This window comes from Hylobates moloch, unplaced genomic scaffold (genome assembly GCF_009828535.3).
Source record: "Hylobates moloch isolate HMO894 unplaced genomic scaffold, HMol_V3 SCAFFOLD_22, whole genome shotgun sequence".
NCBI lineage: Eukaryota > Metazoa > Chordata > Mammalia > Primates > Hylobatidae > Hylobates > Hylobates moloch.
In genome coordinates this window covers 32,416,800-32,438,941 of record NW_026652297.1, presented here as the reverse complement: position 1 = coordinate 32,438,941, position 22,142 = coordinate 32,416,800, and the positions used below count along the sequence as shown (strand labels likewise).

At 40.3% G+C, this 22,142-nt stretch overlaps 1 protein-coding gene across 4 annotated transcripts in view; it reads left to right on the top strand.

Annotated features, from left to right (window-relative positions):
• Positions 1–21,470, top strand: part of CCDC25 (coiled-coil domain containing 25) — a 41,693-nt gene extending 20,223 nt beyond the window's left edge. For 2 of the 4 annotated variants that reach the window (XM_032143379.2, XM_058433385.1), the window contains 5 exons: positions 529–604; positions 4,534–4,637; positions 4,852–5,054; positions 12,657–12,702; positions 16,890–18,086. In XM_032143379.2, coding sequence (XP_031999270.1) covers positions 529–604; positions 4,534–4,637; positions 4,852–5,054; positions 12,657–12,702; positions 16,890–16,919 — 459 coding nt within the window. In that variant the 3' untranslated portion in view covers positions 16,920–18,086. Of the gene's footprint in view, positions 1–528; positions 605–4,533; positions 4,638–4,851; positions 5,055–12,656; positions 12,703–16,889; positions 18,087–19,588; positions 19,848–19,906 lie in introns of those variants that run through there. The other 2 variants (XM_032143381.2, XM_032143380.2) reach the window with 2 other exon arrangements.
• The last annotated feature ends 672 nt before the right edge of the window (positions 21,471–22,142 follow it).

Below are 22,142 nucleotides of genomic sequence, written 5' to 3'. Positions count from 1 at the left end.
CAGTGTCATTTCTATTATTTCTTCCTCACAATGAATGGTTGAGATCTACCCAACAAGAACTTTTTTCCTGATTAAAGCTGAGGATAGATGAACTACCAGATGTCTGAGAACTAAAACTACACATTTTCTTTTGCGAGGAAGGTCATGGGGACCTCGGCCAGGAAGACATCCAGTTGTCAAAAATAGGCACCATTTTCCACAAGGTTTCTAGAAGTCAGAATGAGAAGAAAGAGAATAAAAATTCTCAGACATAATTGTAATTAATATTCTGGTAGTTTTTTTCATTTCCTGTTTTGTTTTTTTACTTATTAAGTGTCAGTATTTTTCATATTACAGCCTTCTCTTATTTTAAACAAACATTCCCATAATGCACACAGTAAATTTACTTTTCAGTGTTCTGTAGCAGTTGAAGAACCTCTGCTTTTAATAAAATCATGCCTAGTAGGTAAGGCAGCACATGTCCTTTGAGTGCTCCAGTGTCAATGGATAATGAGGTAGTGGACCAACTGGTTTATTTTTGTGTTTCAGGGAGAGAATATAGAAGACATCCCAAAGGAAGTGCTGATGGACTGTGCCCACCTTGTTAAGGCCAATAGCATTCAAGGTCAGTTCTCCTAGCGGTGTTTTTAGAATTAGCACTGACTTTCTCTATGTCTGAAATGGATTACATTTTAGTGAGCATGCTGTTGACTTTGGCCTCCATCAGAGGAATAATATGTGCTGTGCCTTTGCCATGTTTTGTTCTTTAAGATGGATGGCAATTTTGCTACTTGTCAAAGAACTAAAAACTGATCTCCCTACCCCTGTCATTTTGACGGTCCTATCTGAGTCTCGGCTCTTTTTACTGTTTCCTTACCTTGAATAGAAGGTTGTCTAGATCTGTCTGTACTTAGTGTTATTATAAAAAGACTTTGGGAAATTTGGTAATGTTGATAGCTAAGCAAGAACAATGTGTTTTATGGCTTTATTTTTAATGTTGTTTGATATCTTTATTTCTATTATTTGTCATTAGATTCTAGAATTAAAGTCCCCAAATCATGCTTTTCTACTTTTTCTTTCCCTCCTCCTCTTACGTACTTTTTCCCTCTTAAATTGTGAAGTTGTCAAGTCAGTTGATCTTGTTACTTCCCCTCCCCACCGAAGAGAATCTTATTTAGTTGGTCTGGGGTGATTCCCAAATATCACTGCTTTTAAAAGCTCTCTGGGTGATTCTCCTATGCAGCGTGGGTTGAGAACAATCAGCCTAAGTGTTTTAGGTGGGGCTTGGCATACTGTGCTTGGTGATTACCTGGTATTTATTTCTGCTATGCAAGATTTCATCTAATAGTCATGAAGGGTCAAGAAGGATGATTATTAGGGTAGGGGTGGGGTTTAAGAAGGGAAACCAGGAGGTGGTGCTCTGCTAAGAATGAGCCAGTAGATCCGATTTTAGGGTGTAGAACACAGGTCTAGATCGGGCAGAGGTTATTGTGGCTTGAGATGGAGCGGAGGGATGCTCCAGAGGGTTGGAAAGCAATCGTGGTTTGGGTAGAAGATAAACATGGGGCAGACTCACAGCTGATAACAGGTACCAGGAGTTGGCAATTACAGGACAAGAGCAGCGCAGCATTCCCCTTTCCCCGACTACACTTCCCACACCTTCACTTAGGCAGCCTGAATGATGAGTCAGCACCTAGCCAAAGAAGGTAGAACTGTTGCTTTACAGAGCCACTGATTTTCAACTCTATAAGTTAACAAATTATAACACATTTTGGGACATTCCATTTTATGAGGAGAAGAGAATTTTCTAAGATTTTCAGCTAAGATCTTCAGTTACTGAAATAACAAGAAGAATTGAAACAATCGTTATATTCTTTCCTTCTGTGTTCCAACTTCCTTCACGTGTCCTTATCCCTTCCTATGCTGCTGGCTAGCAGGCATGTCTTTGTTAAAAGAGCTTTGGAGGCCTTATTCTTGGCCCAGCTGCTTTCTTCTTAATCTCTTCACAGTTTACTAATTCTAGAGAAAACAAAGAGGAGCAAAGAGTCATGACACTGAACTCCTCTTTCTCTCCTCTTCAGCCTTCTGCAACAATAGCTCAGCTAGCAAATAAGGAGCTAAGCCCAAGGGTCTTGCTCTTGTGAGTCAGTAGAAGATGATGTGCCAAGGAGTGGAGAAAATGGTCATTGCTATGAGATTTCCAGAGGACACTCCACTTGTGGCACTTTGTCGGGACAAAGTTTTCCCCCAGTTTACCACCTGCAGTGCTCAGAACCAAGGGCTTTGGGGGTAAATTTGTTTGTCGCCATAGAATCAGCCTGTTCTGGGTCATAGGTCTAGAATCTTAGGTCAGCCTGTTCTGTGTTCACCCAGTGAATCTTTTCCAGATTAAACTTTTAAAAGTTTAGAAACTGTCTTGACTCTCCTTGGCCTAAACTGTTCAGTCCGGACTTCTGAAGCCAGCATTTAAGTGTCTCTGATTTGACTGTGGACTTCTTTCCCTTCACATATTGCACGCTACAGCCAAAGCCAATATTTGCTGTTTTCTGACCTTGCACCCGGCTTATATTGTTCCCTCTGCCCTCAGGTTTGTCTTTGTCAGTCATCAGAGTCCAGATTCAAGCTAAGGTTCAAGGTCCACATAGTGGATGTAGTGGTGGTAGTAATTGCTAACATTGATGGAGTGTTAATTACATGCTTGGCCCTGTGCTAAGTACTTCACAAATTATCCACCCTGTTGAGTTAGATATTATTTTCATTTTATAGAGGAGGAAACTGATCTTAAAGAGAATTAAGGAACTTGTTCAAGGTCTTAGAGGTCTGAAGTACAGTAGAGACTGGATTTGATGTCACCCCATTTGGCTCAAGTCTGCTGCCGTAACCCCTGAGCTCTGTGAGCCTCCTCGATGAAGGCTTTTCCTTCTTCAGCTTTGAGTGGCCCCACTTTCTCTGTGCTGTCTTAGCAGTTTCCTGTAGCTTTCCAACAGCATTTGATCAGTTCCCCTTTTAATCCAAGTTATTTATGTGCTTACCCTGCTCCATTAGAATCGTGGAGAGCAGGATTCATTGTCTGGTCATGTTTGTGTCCCCCACAGTGCCTTGCACATGGAGATTTTCTAAAGAAACTTTATTTAGAAAAAACTTTCAGATATACAGAAAAGTTGCAAGAATAGTACGGCTACCATATACCATTCACTTAGATTCATCAATTTTTAAATTTTTCCATATTTATTTGCTTTATATATTGCATACCCATTAACCTTTTTAGCTGAACCATCTGAAGCGAAATTGTAGATATCATGACCCTTGAACATGTTCCTCTGAAGAACACGGACATTGTCTTAAATAACTGTATTACAGTGGTAAAATTCAGGAAGTTTAACATGGATAGAATACCGTGTTCTGATATTACAGTCCGTATTTAAGTTTTGCCACTTGTCCCACTACTGTTTCGTTATAGCTTTTTTTTGGATCCAGAGCCATGTGCTGTATTTACTTGCACTGTATTTACTTCTCTTTAGTCTTCTTTAATCCAGAGATGCTGTTTTGTCTTTCAAAAAGTACAGACTAGTTGTAGTAATGGGATTACTAACCCACAGTTGGGGTTTGTCTGATCCTTCCTCTGGATTAGAATCCCATCATGCACTTTGGGGGAAGGAATATTACATAAGTGAAGTTTTGCACATTATAGTCAGGCAGCACATGATGTCATTTTCCGCCATATTTAGTGGTGTTAACCTTGACCACTTGGGTAAAGTGGTCTTCCAGCTTTTTCCAGTGTACATGGGGATTTAATAAACATTGAAATCTCGCCGTCTAATTTGGAAGGACCAGAGAGAGTGTCAAACCAGTGATCAAACTGCGATTTCCAGAGCTGCCAGGGAGGGTATTGGGGGTAGAGGGCATGAGTGGTGGAGGCGGCGGTGCAAGGGGCAGGAGGAGGAGTGAACAGGGTACCTGGCACTTCTTCCATCCAGAGCACCTCTGCTTTGATGACTTCTGTGTTTTCTTTGGTAAAAGGGTTCCACTGCTGAAAGAAACTATAAGCAAAAACTGTTAAACTAGTCCAATTTCCTCACATTTCATATGAGATTCAGAGGGCTGGGGGACTTCTCCAGAGAGGCTCGGCTAGCTCAAGGTAGTTCCGGATGGAGTCCAGGGCTTATGAGTCCCAGGCCATGGCTTTCCATTGCTGCTTAACCTTCAGAGTCAAGGACTTCTTTGAGAATCTGAGGAAACATATTCTGTCCTTTTCTTTTGAAAAAAACCACACTGATAAATTTTGCATCCAATTTTAGAGAGTCCTCAGAAGTCCCTGAAGCTAATCCATGGACCCCTACTTGCCACAGTAATACTTTTCATTTGAATTTTGTCAGCTTTACCATTTGCCTTTTGTGGGTGGTTTTTGAAAAAGTATTGGTGGTTTGAAACAATGGGTGGCCTGTTCATTCTAAGCCGTTTCCCTTGTTGGCTTATGGCAGTTTGCCAGTGGGAAAGGGAACACATTGCTCAGTCTCATCCTGCCTGCATGTTGAAGACAGTCTCTCTTGGCAGGCTGCAAGATGAACAACGTTAATGTGGTATATACGCCGTGGTCTAACCTGAAGAAAACAGCTGACATGGATGTGGGGCAGATAGGCTTTCACAGGCAGAAGGATGTAAGTGTTTTGTGCCACTGAAGGAGGCGGAGCCCTGATACTGAATGGAGTATCCTATCTTTTCTGTCTGACACCATTGTTGTTGAGGGCTGAGCATGATATATGTTTTCTAAAGGGAATTAAACTGGGTTGCTAAACCCCTGGAAAGCCTCACCCCTCTTCTGGGAGAATAAAACAAAAAGATGCAATATATTTTCTCCTATCTCCCTTAAAGGTAAAAATTGTGACAGTGGAGAAGAAAGTAAATGAGATCCTGAACCGATTAGAAAAGACCAAAGTGGAGCGGTTCCCAGACCTAGCAGCAGAGAAAGAATGCAGAGATCGTGAAGAGAGGAATGAGAAAAAAGCCCAAATTCAGGAAATGAAAAGGAGAGAAAAAGAAGAAATGAAGAAGAAGAGGGAAATGGATGAACTTAGGTATGTCGGAGCTGTGGCATTGAGACTGGCCTCAAAGATTATTCCCTGATGATTTTAATCATGTATTAGCCATTAAGAACGATATATTGGTGGAAGGAGGGACATGTAACAAGCTCAGTTTAAACTCAACCTTAAATCAGTTTTTTTAAAAAAGTCATTTATATTAATGTGTTGGTTAAAAGAATTGCTTGTTTATGGCAGCAGGATATGAAAGTGGATGAAATAAAATAACTAATTTTATTCATAGAGAAACCTTCATAGGTTATCCCTAGTTTGGTTTGGTTTGTAAAGTTCTTCTGGAAAGGAAAAGGTGCTGTGGGAGGTATTTACTATTGACTAGCTGTGCTATTTAAATAAAGTTGTGTTGGCTCTAAAAACCAATGCTAGTAACTCTCAAAGCTGTTTTTAAAACTCTTTTTTACATTTCAAAAGTTTAATGTAGTGAGGTCTGCTTCAAAGCACTACATTTTTAAACAGCTAAATAGTTCAAATACAATTTGGCTCCTGAAATTCTAGTGAAGAAGGCCATGAGAATAATGATTATGTTAGTTTTCTATTGCCATTGAAACAAATTGCCACAAATGTAGTAGCTTAAAACAACACAAATTTATTGTCTGTAGATTAGAAGTCCAGCAAGATTCTCACTGGGCTAAAATCAAAGTGTCTGGAGGCACTAGGGGAGAATCTTCCCTTCAGCTTTGAAAGGCACCCACATTTCTTGGCTTGTGGCTCCTTCTCCAAAGCTTTCCATGGTCACAGCCCCCTGTCTGACCACTGCCTTCTCTGCTTTTAAGCAACAGTGTGATTAGATTGGGTTAATCCAGATAATTCATGATAATCTCTCCATTTTAGGTCCTTAACTAATGACATCTGCAAAGTCTACTTTGCCGTAGAAGATAACATATTTATAGGTTCTAGAGACTAGAATGTGGATATTCTGCCATACAGTGCTGTACCCGAAGAGCCCCTAGTTGTTCTAATTAAAGGAAATTAATCCTGTGAATTCTCATCACAGAACTCCTAGATTTTTCTATGATTTTTTATTTGCAATACATATACCAAAAAGAAAAAAGGGTTACTGATAACATATATTGCCTTTGGAAATGGTGTGGAATCAGAAACATGTTGCTTAGGCATGTCCTAACCCAGTTTCCTTGGAATGCCTTGGATTCTTAGGAAGATTGTTGGGTCAGAATGTAGGTATAATGAACATGTACTGTTATTTATTATTCACATGCATGTGTTTCTGGTTGGGGTTCTGCTAAAACAGGCTTAGTAGCTTCATTTAAAATACAGTGTTCAAATGGAGAGCTTCAGAAATGTTACCCTGAGTTACAATCTGCTAATATGAGGCCAACTAACATATGTTTAAATACTTGATATGGCCTAGAATTGTGAGTCTGCTTTGTGTTTGAAGTGAAAGAAACGGTATTAACTCCATCAGTGCGGTAAAATTTGTGGAATTCTGAGTGATGCAGGATTTAGAGCAGTTAATTCTTTTTTGTTTTGAGTTTGGAGTGGGGGGAAATTGAAAACATGTCTTTTAGTGCCCTTTACGGATCGAACATAATTTTGTTTAGGAACATGATGGAACATATATTAGCAACATAAGATCACCTAATTTACTTACAACATTGAATAAGGAAGACTAGCTAACCCTTCTGAACATTTTCCATCTGCCAAACACTGCACTGCAAAGTGCTTTACTGCATTCTATCATTTAATTCCAACAATAGCCATAGTAGATTTTTATCTGCATCTTATAGAAGAGGAAACTGAGCCTGAGAAGCCATCAAGAAACTTGTTATAAGCTCATTTGGCTAGTTAGTCTCAGTCTGATTCTCAAACCTACACATATTACTTACTATACTCTTCTTCCCTTTGTTCAATTTATTCCATTTTAAAGTAATTTTTATTCAATATAAATCAATCAAGTAATTTATAGATGTCATAATTCAAATTAAACTGCGTGCTACTAAAATTAAGGACATTAGTATGATTTTTATGAGTTTCAAAAATTACAAGCATTTAAACAAAATTTGTCCACCAAAACACAGTTCCGTATCTTCTGGGCTTTTTTCCATAGTGTCATCAACATATAAAATACTCCTATTAACTGAAGGGAAGACTCAATCTTATTGAATAAGATTTTTGCTTCAAAAGTTTAATCAGTTCCACTTTCTAAGTTGTCACTGGTCATTTGTATTTTTTAATAATCTCCATGGATCTCAGAAAACCAAAAACAATTGCTATTGTTTTATAATGGTTTATTTCCATTAACCGTGTGCCACACAGACAACTTTCTGTCACATGCTGCAGAAGATGGAAGAACGTGGCACAGGGCTGCAGTGCCGGGAATGGGACGCGGTGACATTGCAAGGCTTTGCTTGGCACATCCGGAGCTACTGTTTGCTGTGTTCTGCAGCATCTGTGAAATTCCAGCAATAGGCTTTAAGCCCCTGACTTGTTTTGTAATGTGTTTTTATACATTTTGCAGTGCTAGCATTCACTTTAATTTCTGTCTTTGAATCTTCCACCCAAGATATAGAAATCTATGTCTATTACTTGTTTTAATTTTGCATTCTTTTATTTGACTTTTTATGTTACTGTACCAAACATTTATTACATCAAAATTAAGTCAACCCATGTAGATGTCGAAACCAGAAGAAATAAGCAATAGTCAGGGAAATGTCATAAATAGAGGATGGGTGAATAACAGATGAGAGGTTGAGGCAGTCAAAACAAAGGTTAAGGACTATGGCTACCTGAGAGAGGGATATTTAAAAGTTGAGATGCGGCCGGGCAAAGTGGTTCACGCCTGTAATCCCAGCACTTTGGGAGGCTGAGGCAGAAGGATTGCTTGAGCCCAGGGGTTTGAGATCAGCCTGGGCAACAAAATTAGACTCTGTCTCTATAAAAAATAAAATAACTAGCCAGGCGTGGGTGGTACAAGTCTATAGTCGCAGCTACTCTGGAGGCTGAGGTGGGAGGATTGCTTGAGCCCTGTGGGCTGAGGCTGCAGTGAGCTCACTGCATTCCATCCTGGGTGACAGAGCTAGATTCTGTCTCAAAAAATAAAAATAGAAAGTTGTGATAGAGACTGGGAGATCAGAATTGGAACCCAAAGCTCAGGTAATTGGAATGAGAGAAGTAGAAGACCCAGGTGAAATGGTAAGTCAGTAAATGTATCATCAGTTTGAACACTGACATGAACTTGATTTTCAGGGAAAGATTACTTCAGCATGGAGGATAATGTGGAAAGATTTTAGCCTGTAACTGACAAAGCAGGAATCCAAACTCAAGTCTAATCCTGAAGCCGATAGTCTGTATCGTGCTTCCTTTGAGGCAAGGAATGAACAAACTGGCAAGGCCAGAGTCAAGGTCACACACAGGCAAGTGAAAGAATGAAAAATTAGGTACATTGTAGAGTGACTTAAAAGGTTTCCTTTAGTCCAGAATTTCATGTTGTAAGTGATAAAGAGCCTTTATAGGTTTTGTGGAATATTGGGAAAAGGTAGAGTTACAGGATGAATGAAGTAACGTGTAGGAGAGGAAATGGTGAGACCATTAGCTAATTAAATGGATGACAGTCTCATGAAGAACCGACTTCTTTGTTCCTTTTTTTTTGTCTTATACACACCGCCACTGCCTTCTACTGTAAATAATGCTCTGTGTGCTGTGCCTCCTCGTGTTACCTGTGAACTCCTTCAGGGAAGCACTCGTGCATCCTTGCCTCCCCTTAGAGGTGGCAGAGTGCTTTGTCTGTGCAGTGAGTGACTAGTCATAAATCTTGAATATACTGAGATTAGCTTCCCTGGTATGGTGATTCCTTTTTTGTTTCAATTTTTTTTGTTTCAATTTTAAAGTAATTTTTATTCAATATAAACCAAGTAACTTGCATATGTCATAATTCATATTAAGCTGCATGCTACTAAAATTTAGGACGTTAGTATCATTTTATGAGTTTCAGAAATTACAAGCATTTAAACAAAACTTAAAAACCAAAACACAGTTTTTGTATCTTCTGGGCTTTCTTCCGTAGTGTCCTCAACATATAAAATATTTGTATTAACTAAGGGGAAATAATTCTCCATCTCATTGACTACAATTTTTGCTTCAAAAGTTTAATTAGTCCCACTTTCTAAGCTGTCGCTAATCACTTGTATTTTTTAATAATCTCCATGGATTCAGAAAACCAAAAACAACTGGTTTGTCTCTTTCTGCTAAACACGTGCCAAACATATCCCAGGCTGAAGTGCCGGGGTGCTGTCATAGCCCACTGCAGCCTCCAATTCCTGGGCTCAAGCGATCCTCCCACCTCAGCCTCCTTAGTAGCTGGGACTATAGACCCACTCCACCATGCCCAGCTAATATCTTTATTTTTTGTAGAGACGAGGTCTTGCTATGTTGCCCAGGCTAATCTCAAACTCCTGAGCTCAAGTGATCCTCCTGCCTTGGCCTCCCAAAGTGCTGGGATTACAGGCATAAGCCATTACACTTGTCCCCTGATATGGTGGTCTTGAAGCCAAGATCAAAACTCTGATAGCTAAAGAGTTGGAAGGAGTGCTCTAAGCAGAGGGAACTATGTATGCAAAGACCTCGTATGGGAGCAGCAAGGCAAAATGCAGGACTAAAGTCCCAAATGTCTGAAGCAGCAGGGGTGAATGGGCACTTGGATCAAGGGGCCAGTCCATGCAGGCCCTTGCTGGCTGTGTTTGTCTTCATCCTAAGAGCACTGTGAAGCCATCAAAAGGCTTTAAGCAAGGGTTAATGCAATGAAGCTTGTGTTTTGAGAAGGTCACTTTGCTGACCTGATTGTAAAGGGAACCAGAGTGGGTGTGACTAGGTTAAGAGCATTCCATATCACAGATGGTAGCTTAGAATATGGTGGTGACTTGGGGTAGAGAGAAGTGGATTATTGTTTTTCTAGGTAAAACATTAGGATTTGGTGATAGTTTGGATTGAGGCAAAGGGCAGGGAAAAGGGGGCTAAGAATGACTCCTAGGTTTCCAGTTGGAAATGGAATGGATAGTGATGACATTCTTTGAGCTGGAGAACACTGGAAAAGAACTAAACTGGTTTGGTAGGGGGAAGACCATGAGTTGGATAGGGACATAAGAACCTGAAAATACCCTTGAGATCTCCAAAAAGATGTCAGGGAGGTAGTTGGACTAATGGAAATGGAGCTCAGAGGAAACTAAAGAAAGGTAAATTTGTTTTTGTTTTGTTTTGTTTTGTTTTGTTTTGTTTTTGAGACTGAGTCTCACTCTGTTGCCCAGGCTGGAGTGCAATGGCACGATCTTGGCTCACTGCAGCCTCCACCTCCCAGGTCCAAGTGATTCTCCTGCCTCAGTTTCCCGGGTAGCTGAGATTACAGGCATGCACCACCACGACTGGCTAATTTTTTTATTTTTAGTAAAGACAGGGTTTCACCATGTTGGCCAGGCTGGCCTCGAACTCCTGACCTCAAGTGATCTGCCTGCCTTGGCCTCCCAAAGTGCTGGGATTACAGGCATGAGCCACCGTGCCCGGCCCAAGAAAGGTAAATTTGTGCATCATTGTCACATAGATGGGAATTTTGACCCAGTGATTCTTCAGCCTGGGTAGATCCCCACAACTGGGCATATGGATCCAGTTAAATCTTCACAAGTGATTTTCAGATGCACTCAGGACTGACATTCTCTGCTCTCACCACTTTTGTTTCATCAACATGTCTTTCTCCTCCTGCTCATGCAACCTGTTGATCTTGTCTGTTTTTTGTTTGTGTGTTTATTTGTTTTTGTTTTGTTTTAATTCCTTGTGGATACCACTTACTCTTACAAGCTTACAAGTCTCTCCAGAGGGAAAGACTTACTGGTCTCTCCCTCTGGGTGTCTCCCAACTCATTATCTTTGACTGTGACATTTCTCCTTCCCACTGGTCTTCAGTTTTCAGTTACTACAGTTCATATTTACTTGGGTGTCTCACTATGGCTTCAAATGCAGCATGTCTCAAACCGGGCACATCTTCTTTGCAACATTTTCCCATTTCTCCTATTTTTTTCAAATCACCCAAGCTACAAACCTTGATGTCATTGTTGTTTCTTCTCTGTATTCCTTCTTACCATTACAGCTGTTAACTCCAGGGATTCATGCCCTCAAATTGGGGTATTGCAGTAAGCTGTGGCCTGGTAAGAGTATAAGCTTAGGAGTCTGACCTGGGTTCAAAACCTGGCATATCTTCTTATCTCTTAAGATCTTGGACAACTTACTTAATCACCCTGACTCTGCTTTCTTATTTTGTACAATGGGCTTAAAATACTCTGGTAAATACTGTTATCGTGAATGGACCTTCATGTCTTAACCACCTCCTCTCTCTACTCTTGTTTGCTACAGATTATTCTTTTCAAAACATTGGTATTATGTAGTCTCACTTTCCTTTGTCTCTTGGTGTATTTGTTGTTGTTGTTGTTTGAGATGGAGTCTCGCTCTGTTGCCCATGTTGGAGTGCAGTGGTGCGATCTCGGCTCACTGCAACCTCCACCTCCCGGGTTCAAGTGATTCTCCTGCCTCAGCCTCCTGAGTAGCTGGGATTACAGGTGCACGCCACCACGCTTGGCTAATTTTTGTATTTTTAGTAGAGATGGGGTTTCACCACATTGGTTAGGCTGCTCTTGAACCCCTGACTTTGTGATCTGCCTGCGTTGGCCTCCCAAAGTGCTGGGATTACAGGCGTGAGCCACTGCCCCCAGCCGTGTATTTTTTAATAGTGCTTTTTACCGTAGTTATTGATGAATAAGTCTTATTTCCGCTCCCAGTAAGTTCTGGGGGTCCAGGCTTTGTGTTAGTCATCATTTTCTGTTTTCTTCTCATCCGATCCTCCACCCAGGCTTAGCACAGGGTCTTATGCATCATGGATGTTTAATAAATACCCTTTGAACCTCATTATAGCTTTACTCAGTTGTGTATTATGGCTTCTTGCTGAACACATTGTGTTCAGTCGTGCAATCAAGACAACATAATTGGGCCCCACATCCAGCCTGATTTCCCACTACTTTACTTTGAGAACCTACCTGAGTTAGCTGGATCTTCAGCAAGTCATTAAAGATACCATCCCTGTCTCTTTGCTCATCCCACTCTCTGGATCTGAAATGCCCCCTCACTCATCCTGCCCACTTGATTGGCTTGGTTTGGGTTCCGCCTTGTCTGTGAAGGGTGCCCTGACAGCTCCTGCCCACACTGATGTGTTTCCTCCTTTGAATTCCTGTAGCGTTTACAGTCTGAGCTGTACACCTCAGCTGTGAATCATATCAGATCTTGGCTGTAGGTGAATTTCCCCATCTGAAAAGTAGGAATACCTGTCTCGCCAAGTTATTGTGGACGTGGTGACATGAAACAAGTAGGAGAAAGCACTTTGTAAACTACCAAGTGCTGTGCACATCTTTTTTATTGTTCATAAATATTCATCCTTTGAATGTTGCAATCCCCTTGAGCGCAGAGATTGTATCTAATAGCTCTTGTGTTTCTTCTAAAGCCCCTGAGCAGTGCTGGATACACAGGAAATGTTCATCAAATATTTGTTGACTGGATCACCATATTTTAAATGTGTTTTTTTTCCTTCTAGGAGCTATTCATCACTAATGAAAGTTGAAAATATGTCTTCAAATCAGGTATGTTCAAGTGGTTTGCATGAATGTTTGCCTTGAAATAATTCACTAAGGGTTTTTAATAATTGTGTTACTGGCCATTATTGCCTTACATGTTGCAAATAGCTGACCGTGATTTGGCAACCAGGACACCACTCAGGCTGGATTCTATTAGGCACTGCACCTCCTTCCCTGTGGACTTTCTCATGTGTGTTGTTAAGTAGGTCATCTCAGGGAAAGAGATTGTCAGAGCTTGTCTACTGTGGCATACAGGTCTATTCATTTTATATTTACAGGGCTTTATTCTTTATTTCCCCTCTTTTCTGGTTGCAGGCATGTAAAAGTGCCTTTATTAGTGTTCTTTGTTACTGTGACTATAGAGTCCATATTATAATTGAGTGAGAACAAAATTATCACCTTCAATTAAAATAGAAGTACTTACCCTAAGATCTTATGTGACTAAGTGAAGCCTAAGTGACAAAATTGGTTGTTTTCATGTTCCTTAGGACCTGGGATAGAAAGATGGTGACCTATGACATAGTACTGAAAGGATCTTCTTAACTTCACATCTAATTATTTGATTGGAACTATGTCAGAGAATTATTGTCCTTGAGAGCTGTCTTTCCCAAAATTTATCTTGAAGTGTCTAGAGATAGCACAATTTAGCTGCTGTTGAGCAGTCTGCAGAAAATGGAAACTGGGTGGATGTATTTGGGATTTTGCATGTTTTGTAGTATAGTTTAAAAATATAGTCATCCCTCAGTATTCGTGGGGGATTGGTTCCAGGACTCCCTGAAGCTACCAAAATCCTAGTATGCCTGAGTCCCTTGTGTAAAATGGAATAGTATTTGCATATAACATATGCACATCCTTCCATATACTTTATCTCTAGATTACTTGTAATACCTCATTAGTGTAAATGCTATGTAAATAGTTATACTGTATTTTTTAAATTTATATTATTTTTATTGTATTTTTTTAATTGTTTTTTTCCTCTAAATATTTTTGAGCTGAGGCTGGTTGAATTCACAGATAAAGAAATCAAGGGCCAACTGTAACAGAATTTAAGATCCCTTACAAGTCTTCTAGTCAAACCCCAGATTTAGTGCATGAATTAGAAGTAATAGGATTTTACATCTTGTTTATATCTACATACTCTTCTAAAAATTTGTAAGAACAACATTCTTATTCCCGTCTCTATGAAGAACTAAGTTTATGAGGCTCCTTTGTGAATCAGAGATGTTTCTTTACAATTTATTCCTGAAAAATTCCAGAATAGCATTATTAAATTAAATAGAGCTTTGAATTCAAAGTTTAGAGACTTAACTGTCATCTGCTAATCGGGGGGGATTAAAAATCCCTTGGGCAAGGGAACTTTGTCACAGTGGTTGGGTTAGATCCTAATAAAGTCATTTAACCTCTCTGAGGGAGTATTCATCATCAGCAAAATGGAGACGTATTTCACAGGGCTGCTTCAGAATTAAAGCAAAGACAAATCGATGTGAAAGTCTTCCTTGACCTACTCAGTAAATAGTCATATTTTTGTACCTTATCCATATAGTCTTTGGTTGCTGTTTTTCCAGAATATCATTATGAAAAGATGAGATATGTTTAATCCTTTCTGGAAGCTAATTTTAGATTTCTTGAAACTATTGGAACAGTTTAACACTAAACAGTAGTCTTTAACATACCACAACTCAGATGTCATTGTTGTGGTTATTTTGCTTATTGAAGTTTTCTGTATTTTAGAGGCTACTTTCCACCAGAAATCTAGTCCCCATATTATTTCATGACCTTAGTCATTTCATTCTCATCATTATGGATTTTTAAAGTTTGTATGTCATTCTAGAGTTGAGAAATAAACAAATACACACACACACACATATACATACCTACCTACCAACCTACATACATACATATACAAACACCATCTGATCAGTGACGGATGTTAAAAGTCCCAAGACTAGGAAATTGAATTTGTAGCTCAAAAGATTGCTAACATTTCTACCCTTACTCTCCCTCTGTTGCTTGCAACCCCTGTTCCTGAGCTCCAAGTATGAATCAAGTTCAAGATTCCAAGGAAGTTTTGCACTGGGTGTTTTTATTCTCTCTTTCAGTGAAAATGTTTTTATAGTTTTTCTCCATACTTTAAAAGAATAGACTAATTCTCCTTGTAACCATCTTCTGTTAAGGGATACAGATGTTTGTGTTTTGTTTTGTTTTGTTTCCATAAGTTATTGGGGTACAGATGGTATTTGGCTACATGAGTAAGTTCTTTAGAGGTGATTTGTGAGACTTTGGTGCATCCATCACCCAAGCAGTATACACTGCACCATATTTGTAGTCTTTTATCCCTCACCCCCCTCCCACTCTTCCCCCTAAGTCCCCAAAGTCCACTGTATCATTCTTATGCCTTTGCATCCTCATAGCTTAGCTCCCACATATCAGTGAGAACGTACAATGTTTGGTTTTCCATTCCTGAGTTACTGCACTTAGAATAATAGTCTCCAGTCTCATCCAGGTCACTGCAAATGCTGTTAATATATTCCTTTTTATGGCTGCATAGTATTCCTTTGTGTATATATATATATATACCACAGTTTCTTTATCCACTCGTTGACTGATGGGCATTTGGGTTTGTCCCACGATTTTGCAGTGGTGAATTGTGCCACTATAAACGTGTGTGCAAGTATCTTTTTTGAATAATGACTTCTTTTCCTCTGGGTAGATACCCAGTAGTGGGATTGCTGGATCAAATGGTAGTTCTACTTTAGTTCTTTAAGAAATATCCATGCTGTTTTCCATAATGGCTGTACTAGTTTACATTCCCACCAGCAGTGAAGAAGTGTAACCGATACAGATGGTTTATGATCCAATTTAGAACGTGATCAGTTGATTTTTCAGTTAAAGGCAAGTGTTTATATAATATAGGACTTAAATTTTAATTTAGCATATACAGGTTCATCAAGAAGAATAATTACTGTAATTCCAAAACATAGCCCCAGACAAGTGGGGACTCTGCACATCTAACTCACAGCCTTTATAGGGAATGGCTTACTTTCGTTGATAATAACCCAGACTGTCTTACTGAGTTGTTCATCTTCAGTGTTTGGGATCTAAAGCTGGCATCTGAAGATACTAAATGACTCTTTCAAACATTGCTACTGCTTTTATTTCAGCTTAAGACTCTAGGGCAATCATAGTCTTGGCGCCTGGATATAACACAATCATTAGTCTGCTCTTTCTACAATTATCGAAGGCATTTTTACCATGGCTTCAGTACATCGTGCTAATGGAAGAGAAGCACAGAGAAAACCACTAAGTGAAGTTGGAGCTAAAACCAGACTTCACAGGAACCAATGTTTTCTACCCATATTGTATTTCTCTACCATCTTTAATAAGGGCCATGTAGATAAGCCTTAGTCTGATCCCTTTCTCTAACAATGCTGGTGTCAAGCAATGGGAAAGAGAAAGAAGATAAAACAAGTGCAGTGTTCAGGTTGTGACATTGGCAAGCAAATCAGAATGCACACTCTTAGTGAATGTTGTCCAAAAAGGAGTCAGGGCTCCACCTTTGTGTGTGGGCTTCAGGACTTGCTCTTAAGCCACACAGTAAAATCAGTCCCTTTGTGCTGTATACCATTATGCAGGTTTTTTAAATTAAAAAATGTGGCAAACCAACTAAGTTGGTAAACTAGCCTATATTTGACTTCCTAATGGCCTTTCCTATTAAAAAAGAAGAAGAGATCAAAGCCATGTTGTGAAGTCACAAATGTGTGACAATGTTGAGGCTCAAATTAGTGGAACTTAAGCCAGAAACAGTTTGCATATTGGCAGAATTGTTGACACGAGGACATTGAGGCAGCATTTGCTTGGTACATTTGTTGAAGGATCTGTCATGTTTTCTTACAGTCACATTTGTTTTGCACTATACTAGGTCAGGTGGGACTTACTTCATTATTTAGAGATCAGTGGTCACTTATTGCTGTGTATCAGGCCATGTAATGACACCTCGCAAAACATAGCTGTTAATTCAGCTATCTCAGGAAACTGACAACTTAAGGTGGAGAAGTGATGAGTGAATTTAGTTATTTTGCTTTCTGAACTCAGTGATTGAGATGAGAAGGCAGCTCACTAATTAAGATAATTATAAATTTTAAATATTGAATTATTTTCAAGGCTTTTATGGTCTCTTTTTTTGTTTCCTACAGGATGGCAATGATTCAGATGAATTCATGTAAAAGGAGAAAAGGAGAAAAGGACCTTTGAAAGATGTGAGTGTAGAGACAGTTGCAGACCTTTTGGTTTCATCTGTGTTCTGAAGTATAAAATACAACCAAAATTCTACCTTCATCCTACCCAGAAATTATTGATTTTCGAGTTTTAAAAAAAATTGTACCTTTTTTGCTGACAGAAAAGGATCAGATATGTATAAAATAGTTGAACTTGACAGCATATAACTTAAAGGGAAAATGTTTTTGCCAGAACATGTCTCGGTACCTTGTGAAAGCAGGCTGCCCTTGTTCTTGAGATAGACTTTAACATGAACCAGCTCTGAAAAGTACTTCTGCTGCTCTGGTCTATCCCTGGAAACAGATGTCTTGAAACACTTTTCATATTCTTAAAATAATCTTCACTTCTGTTAAGAAGAACATGTTGGTGGGTAATTATGCGAATGTTTCCCTGTCCCTGATTTCCTGATTAGAAAAAAGGGCGTATGGGTTTTGAAAAAGATTCAGAAGATTGTCAGCTTCAGTATTCACGTTCCGTGGTGTCATCTGGGTCTGTTAGTGTAGTGACCCTCAGCGCGGTCTGTCCCAGCGTTTACGTCCTTGCTTCCTCTGAGCAGGGGCCTCCATCTTAGTATCATCATATTTAAAGAAATTGATGATGTTCATCAAGGTGGGGCCTGTGGTAGTTGTTGCCTGAGCAACAGGTAACCCAAGCCACCTATGTGACAACTTCTGGGCCCAGGAGTAGTTTCTCAGCATTGAGGGTAAAATAGGATGGAGTGCTCTGTTGATCATTTGGGAGATGTAGGTTACCTGATTTGTGCCTTGGGATGCAGCATGAAGCAGAAGTCCATATTGCAATTATGATTTTAGAAGGAACTAAGCGTTTTACTCACACCCACAGCAGCAAGAATGACCTCCTGCAGCAGATATTCCACCTGTAATAGCACTTTGGAACTGTGGGCAAAACCAAAAGGCTAGTGTTTCCATTTATTCCACGTTGGTGTATGGGGTTGAACTGGAAAATCCCCTGAGGCAAAACTCACTGGCCAAATTTTGAGAGGGTATAGAAAATGACTTTAGAGATGAGTGGTTTTGTGTATGTGTCTGATGATATTCAGTCTGATGTTCTGCAATTTAAAAAGTTATAATAAAGTATCATTTTTTTATCTGGAAGGACATTGATATATGAATTCTTAGAATTTGCTATAAAAAGGTAGCCCCCATTCCACAAGCTGGTTTTCAGGGTGATCTTGCTCTAAAAAACCTCATTCATCATAGTCTCAGTCTGACAGGTTCTGCAGGGGGCTATCATCTTTCTCCTCCTCTGCTAAATGCCTCTTTCTTCCAGCTGCTCACTGGGTCAAAGGGATGTCCTTTCTTAGATTGATTGACTGTGAATTCATAGCTGTGCTCCTTCCATACTTCCAAGGAGCCCGGCTTTTACAGAATTCCTCTGTACCTCACACTGCAACACATGTAGATAGTGCTTTTGAAGAATACATATATTTTTACTATAGTATGAGAGGTCCTGGGGCTCAAACTTTAAACATTTCCTAACTCTCAGCTTACACTGGTTTAAAATGTCCAGGTCTCTCTGCTGAATTCTCTTGTTGAATTCATAGCTCTCCAACCTCCCCTGTGTTGATTCCTACGCCCCTACCCCGCAGCCTCTGTGTTTTATTTTTTTCCCCATCTCTGTTGGTCCCAGGGAAAGCAAGGAAATTTTCTTTTGAGGACTTATAGGTTGATTGCCCACAGGTCAAACTGTTGGCATTGAACTCCTCTCATTTCTTACCATTGGATTGTTCCCTAAACGTTGGATAGGAGAATTCGAAATTGTTGCTATTTTTGTGAGCTGTGCCCTTGATCAAATCTGTTCTGTGGGTCTGAGTCACTTTGCCAACACCGTCTTCAGTTTCAACACTGATCAGCATGCAGGCGAGGGGCATGTTTAATTTACTTCACTAACTGCTATATTCTATAGCTTTAGACTTCATATTTCTTATCCACCTTTGTCCAGGCTCACGATCTTTGGGCAGGGGAGCTTTGTCACCGTGGTTGGGCTAGAACAAATATTGAGAAGTTTACCAACACAGATGTTGAGAAGTTTATTGAAAGGCACTGACATTAGCAGAATAAGTGATGGACATTGGTTGAACCCCTTCAGTGTCTATGTGTTTTGTTGTATTGTCTTTAACTCGTTCTTGAAGCATAGATGTCAGCGAGCCTTTCAGCTATTCAGTGCCAGCGGTTTTCCCCACTCAGGAAAGATGGTGTGAGCCATACACACAGCAGGATTAGACGGGGAGAGTTTCAGCTGCAGCTTCTAGTTTAAGACCAAAGCTCTTCCTCCCACTGCTGCATCTGCCTGAGAGGGGAAGCTCTTGTTTTCCAAGCTGGAACCGTTTATGAGGAAAACTGAGCAGGGTGGCAAAATGGAAAAGGAACAATTTTCTGGTTTTTCCTACCCGTGATATTGAGGCCTGCTTTTTCTTTGATTTGAGGTACAGCATGTAAATAACAAATTTCCATATTCAAAATGATCATATTAGAGTGACTGTGAGTGACCTTTTGATTTTAAAGCAGACTAAAATCTGACCAGACCACAATGAAAAGTATAAAATTAGCAACTTAAATTCCAAGATAAATTTCAGCTTTGACCCACCTAACTCCAGTGAATAGGTGGCAGCTCAGAAACAAGGACGGCACTGCTGCTGCCAGAGCAAGCTCACATCCAGCTGGCACTTCGTGAGAGCTCCTTCCTGCCAGGCACGTGTGAGTTCAGCGTGGGCAAGAGACTTTTATGCACATTCTGTCATTCAAAAGGGAAATGATGCCAACCCCAGACGCAGCATGTCCTGAATGAATGATCTGTAAAATACAATAATAAAAGCTTATAGTTTGAGTAGAACTGTGTGTGTGTGAGAGATTTCACTTCTTATTTTCTCCTGCAAGTTCCAGTCTCACTGATGGGATATGCCTGCTTATTTTAGGCAAGTGGGGAGACAGAGGTACTTGCTCCCCATGTGATGATGCCCTTCACCCAGTCACAGCAGGAGGAGAGGAGCAAATCCTAGTAAAGGGAAGGTCGCCCAAGAATTCCAGGAAGAGGATTGAAGAACCCAGAGCTGAAAGACCACAATATTTGAACACTAGCACTTGGAGTTTACAGCTTGACCCTCTGCTCTCCCAAAATTCCTGGGGGTCTGCCTGAAATTTTGGCCAAGGCAAGCCTGCAAATGTGAAGACTTACTGGGTGGTTTCATGGATGACTGTAGGGCTATGGATTGTGTTCTGTTGATAGATTTTCACCTCTTTTATGATAGAGTTTACACTATTGTGAGAATGCTTGCAGGGAGGTTTTAGGCTCAGAGGAGCCACGCAAACATATAAGTTTTTCTCCCAGCTGTAAAAGCATATTTGAATTCTTAAATGTTTACCAGAGCACATTTGGTTTACATTTCTAGCCAGGGCAATACCTGCATCCGTTGGTTTTAACTCCCTTAGCTGCTAGCGTTCTGGGGTTTAAATGTTTAAGTAAATTGGTCTATATAGGGAATGTAGTTTGAAACCAGAATTTTTGTACAGAAAAATTTAGAGATGTGTGTATATACTAGGTGACTTAGCAGTGCAGTGAAAATACAAATACCTACCCAATGCCATCTTTTAACCCAGGTTTATCATTAGATTATACATACCTCTTTTTCTGTCTTAAATTGATTGCTAAGTTTCTGTCTTAAATTGATTGCTTAGACAAAACTAATGAAATCTTTATGATATCATTATTGCGTCAATTTTTGGAGGGGCTGTGAGCTTTCTACCTTAGCGGTGTGACTATAGGTCTACACCATAGCCAGATGAAACAAGAAACTGGTCTCTGCCCTTGGCATGTGCTGAGTGGCACCGACCTGGCAAGGAATGGCGGCCAGAGGAAATTATTGCTCACTCTAGAAATCCATGTAGCTTTTCTAGTTCTCAAGGCTGGTGAGTGGGTGTCAATATTTAAAGCTGAAAAAAAAAAAAAAGAAATTCTCCAAAGTCAGTGTTGTGTTTTGTTCCAACATCAATCCCATCTTGTAACCACTGCAGTGAAAATATAAGACAAATAGCCTGACATTTCACATCCTGCCTGGATGAGGCCTTAGCTGCCTGGGCTCCTGCTGGTGTTTTGGTTTCTGCATCAGCAGTTTGCTTTCCATAGACAAGGATAACATTTGCTTATGATTTCAGAAGAGAACCGGGATCTTTCAGGTGGTAAAGGCTGATCTGTCAGACTTGAAGCTTTTTGACCCTTGGCGAAGACACAATGCAGGGTCAGCAGATGAAAACCACAGACTGAAAAAGAGAAAATATTCGGGGCACCGTGCAGTGCCCTGGAACCAGCCTAGCCTTGCCAGAATCGTCTTCCACTGTGAAGCCCTGGTCTTCATGTAATATCCCTTCCAAACTCTGAAGTTCGTATTTTATTTTATGTACTCTGCATCAGTGAGGCTTACATAATATTTCAAAACTGGAATTGCTTTTAGGAGAGTCTTTGGAATCAGTTGGAAGGTCTGAAATAGACAAAGCTTAAGTCTGGTTCCCAAACAGCATTTTTTTTTTTTTTTTTTTTTGAGACAGAGTCTCGCTCTGTTGCCCAGGCTGGAGTGCAATGGCAAGATCTTGGCTCACTGCAACCTCCACCTCCGAGGCAATTCTCCTGCCTCAGCCTCCTGAGTAGCTGGGACTACAGGCACGCACCATCATGCCTGGCTAATTTTTTTATTTTTAGTAGAGATGGGGTTTTGCCATGTTGGCCAGGCTGGTCTCAAACTCCTGACCTCAGGTGATCCACCTGCCTACATCAACAGCTGAGGCAGAAGAGTGCAGTGGCTCAATCCTGTAATCCCAACACTGGGAGGCTGAGGTGGGAGGATTACTTGAACGCAGGAGTTCAAGACCAGCTTGGGCAAGAACCGAGACCCTCTCTACAAAATAATAATAATAATATAAAAATTAGCTAGGCATTCCTATAGTCCTAGCTACTCAGGAGGCCAAGGCGGGAGAATTGCTTGAGCCCAGGAGTTTAATTCTGCAGTGAGCTGTGATAGCACCACTGCACTCCAGCCTGGGGGACAGGGAGACCCTGTCTCTATTTAAAAAAAAAAAGAAAAAAAAGATAAAAGCAGGTAAACAAAACACACAAATCTCCGCTCATTTTAGCTGCTGCCTCCTCCCTGCAGGCCCTCT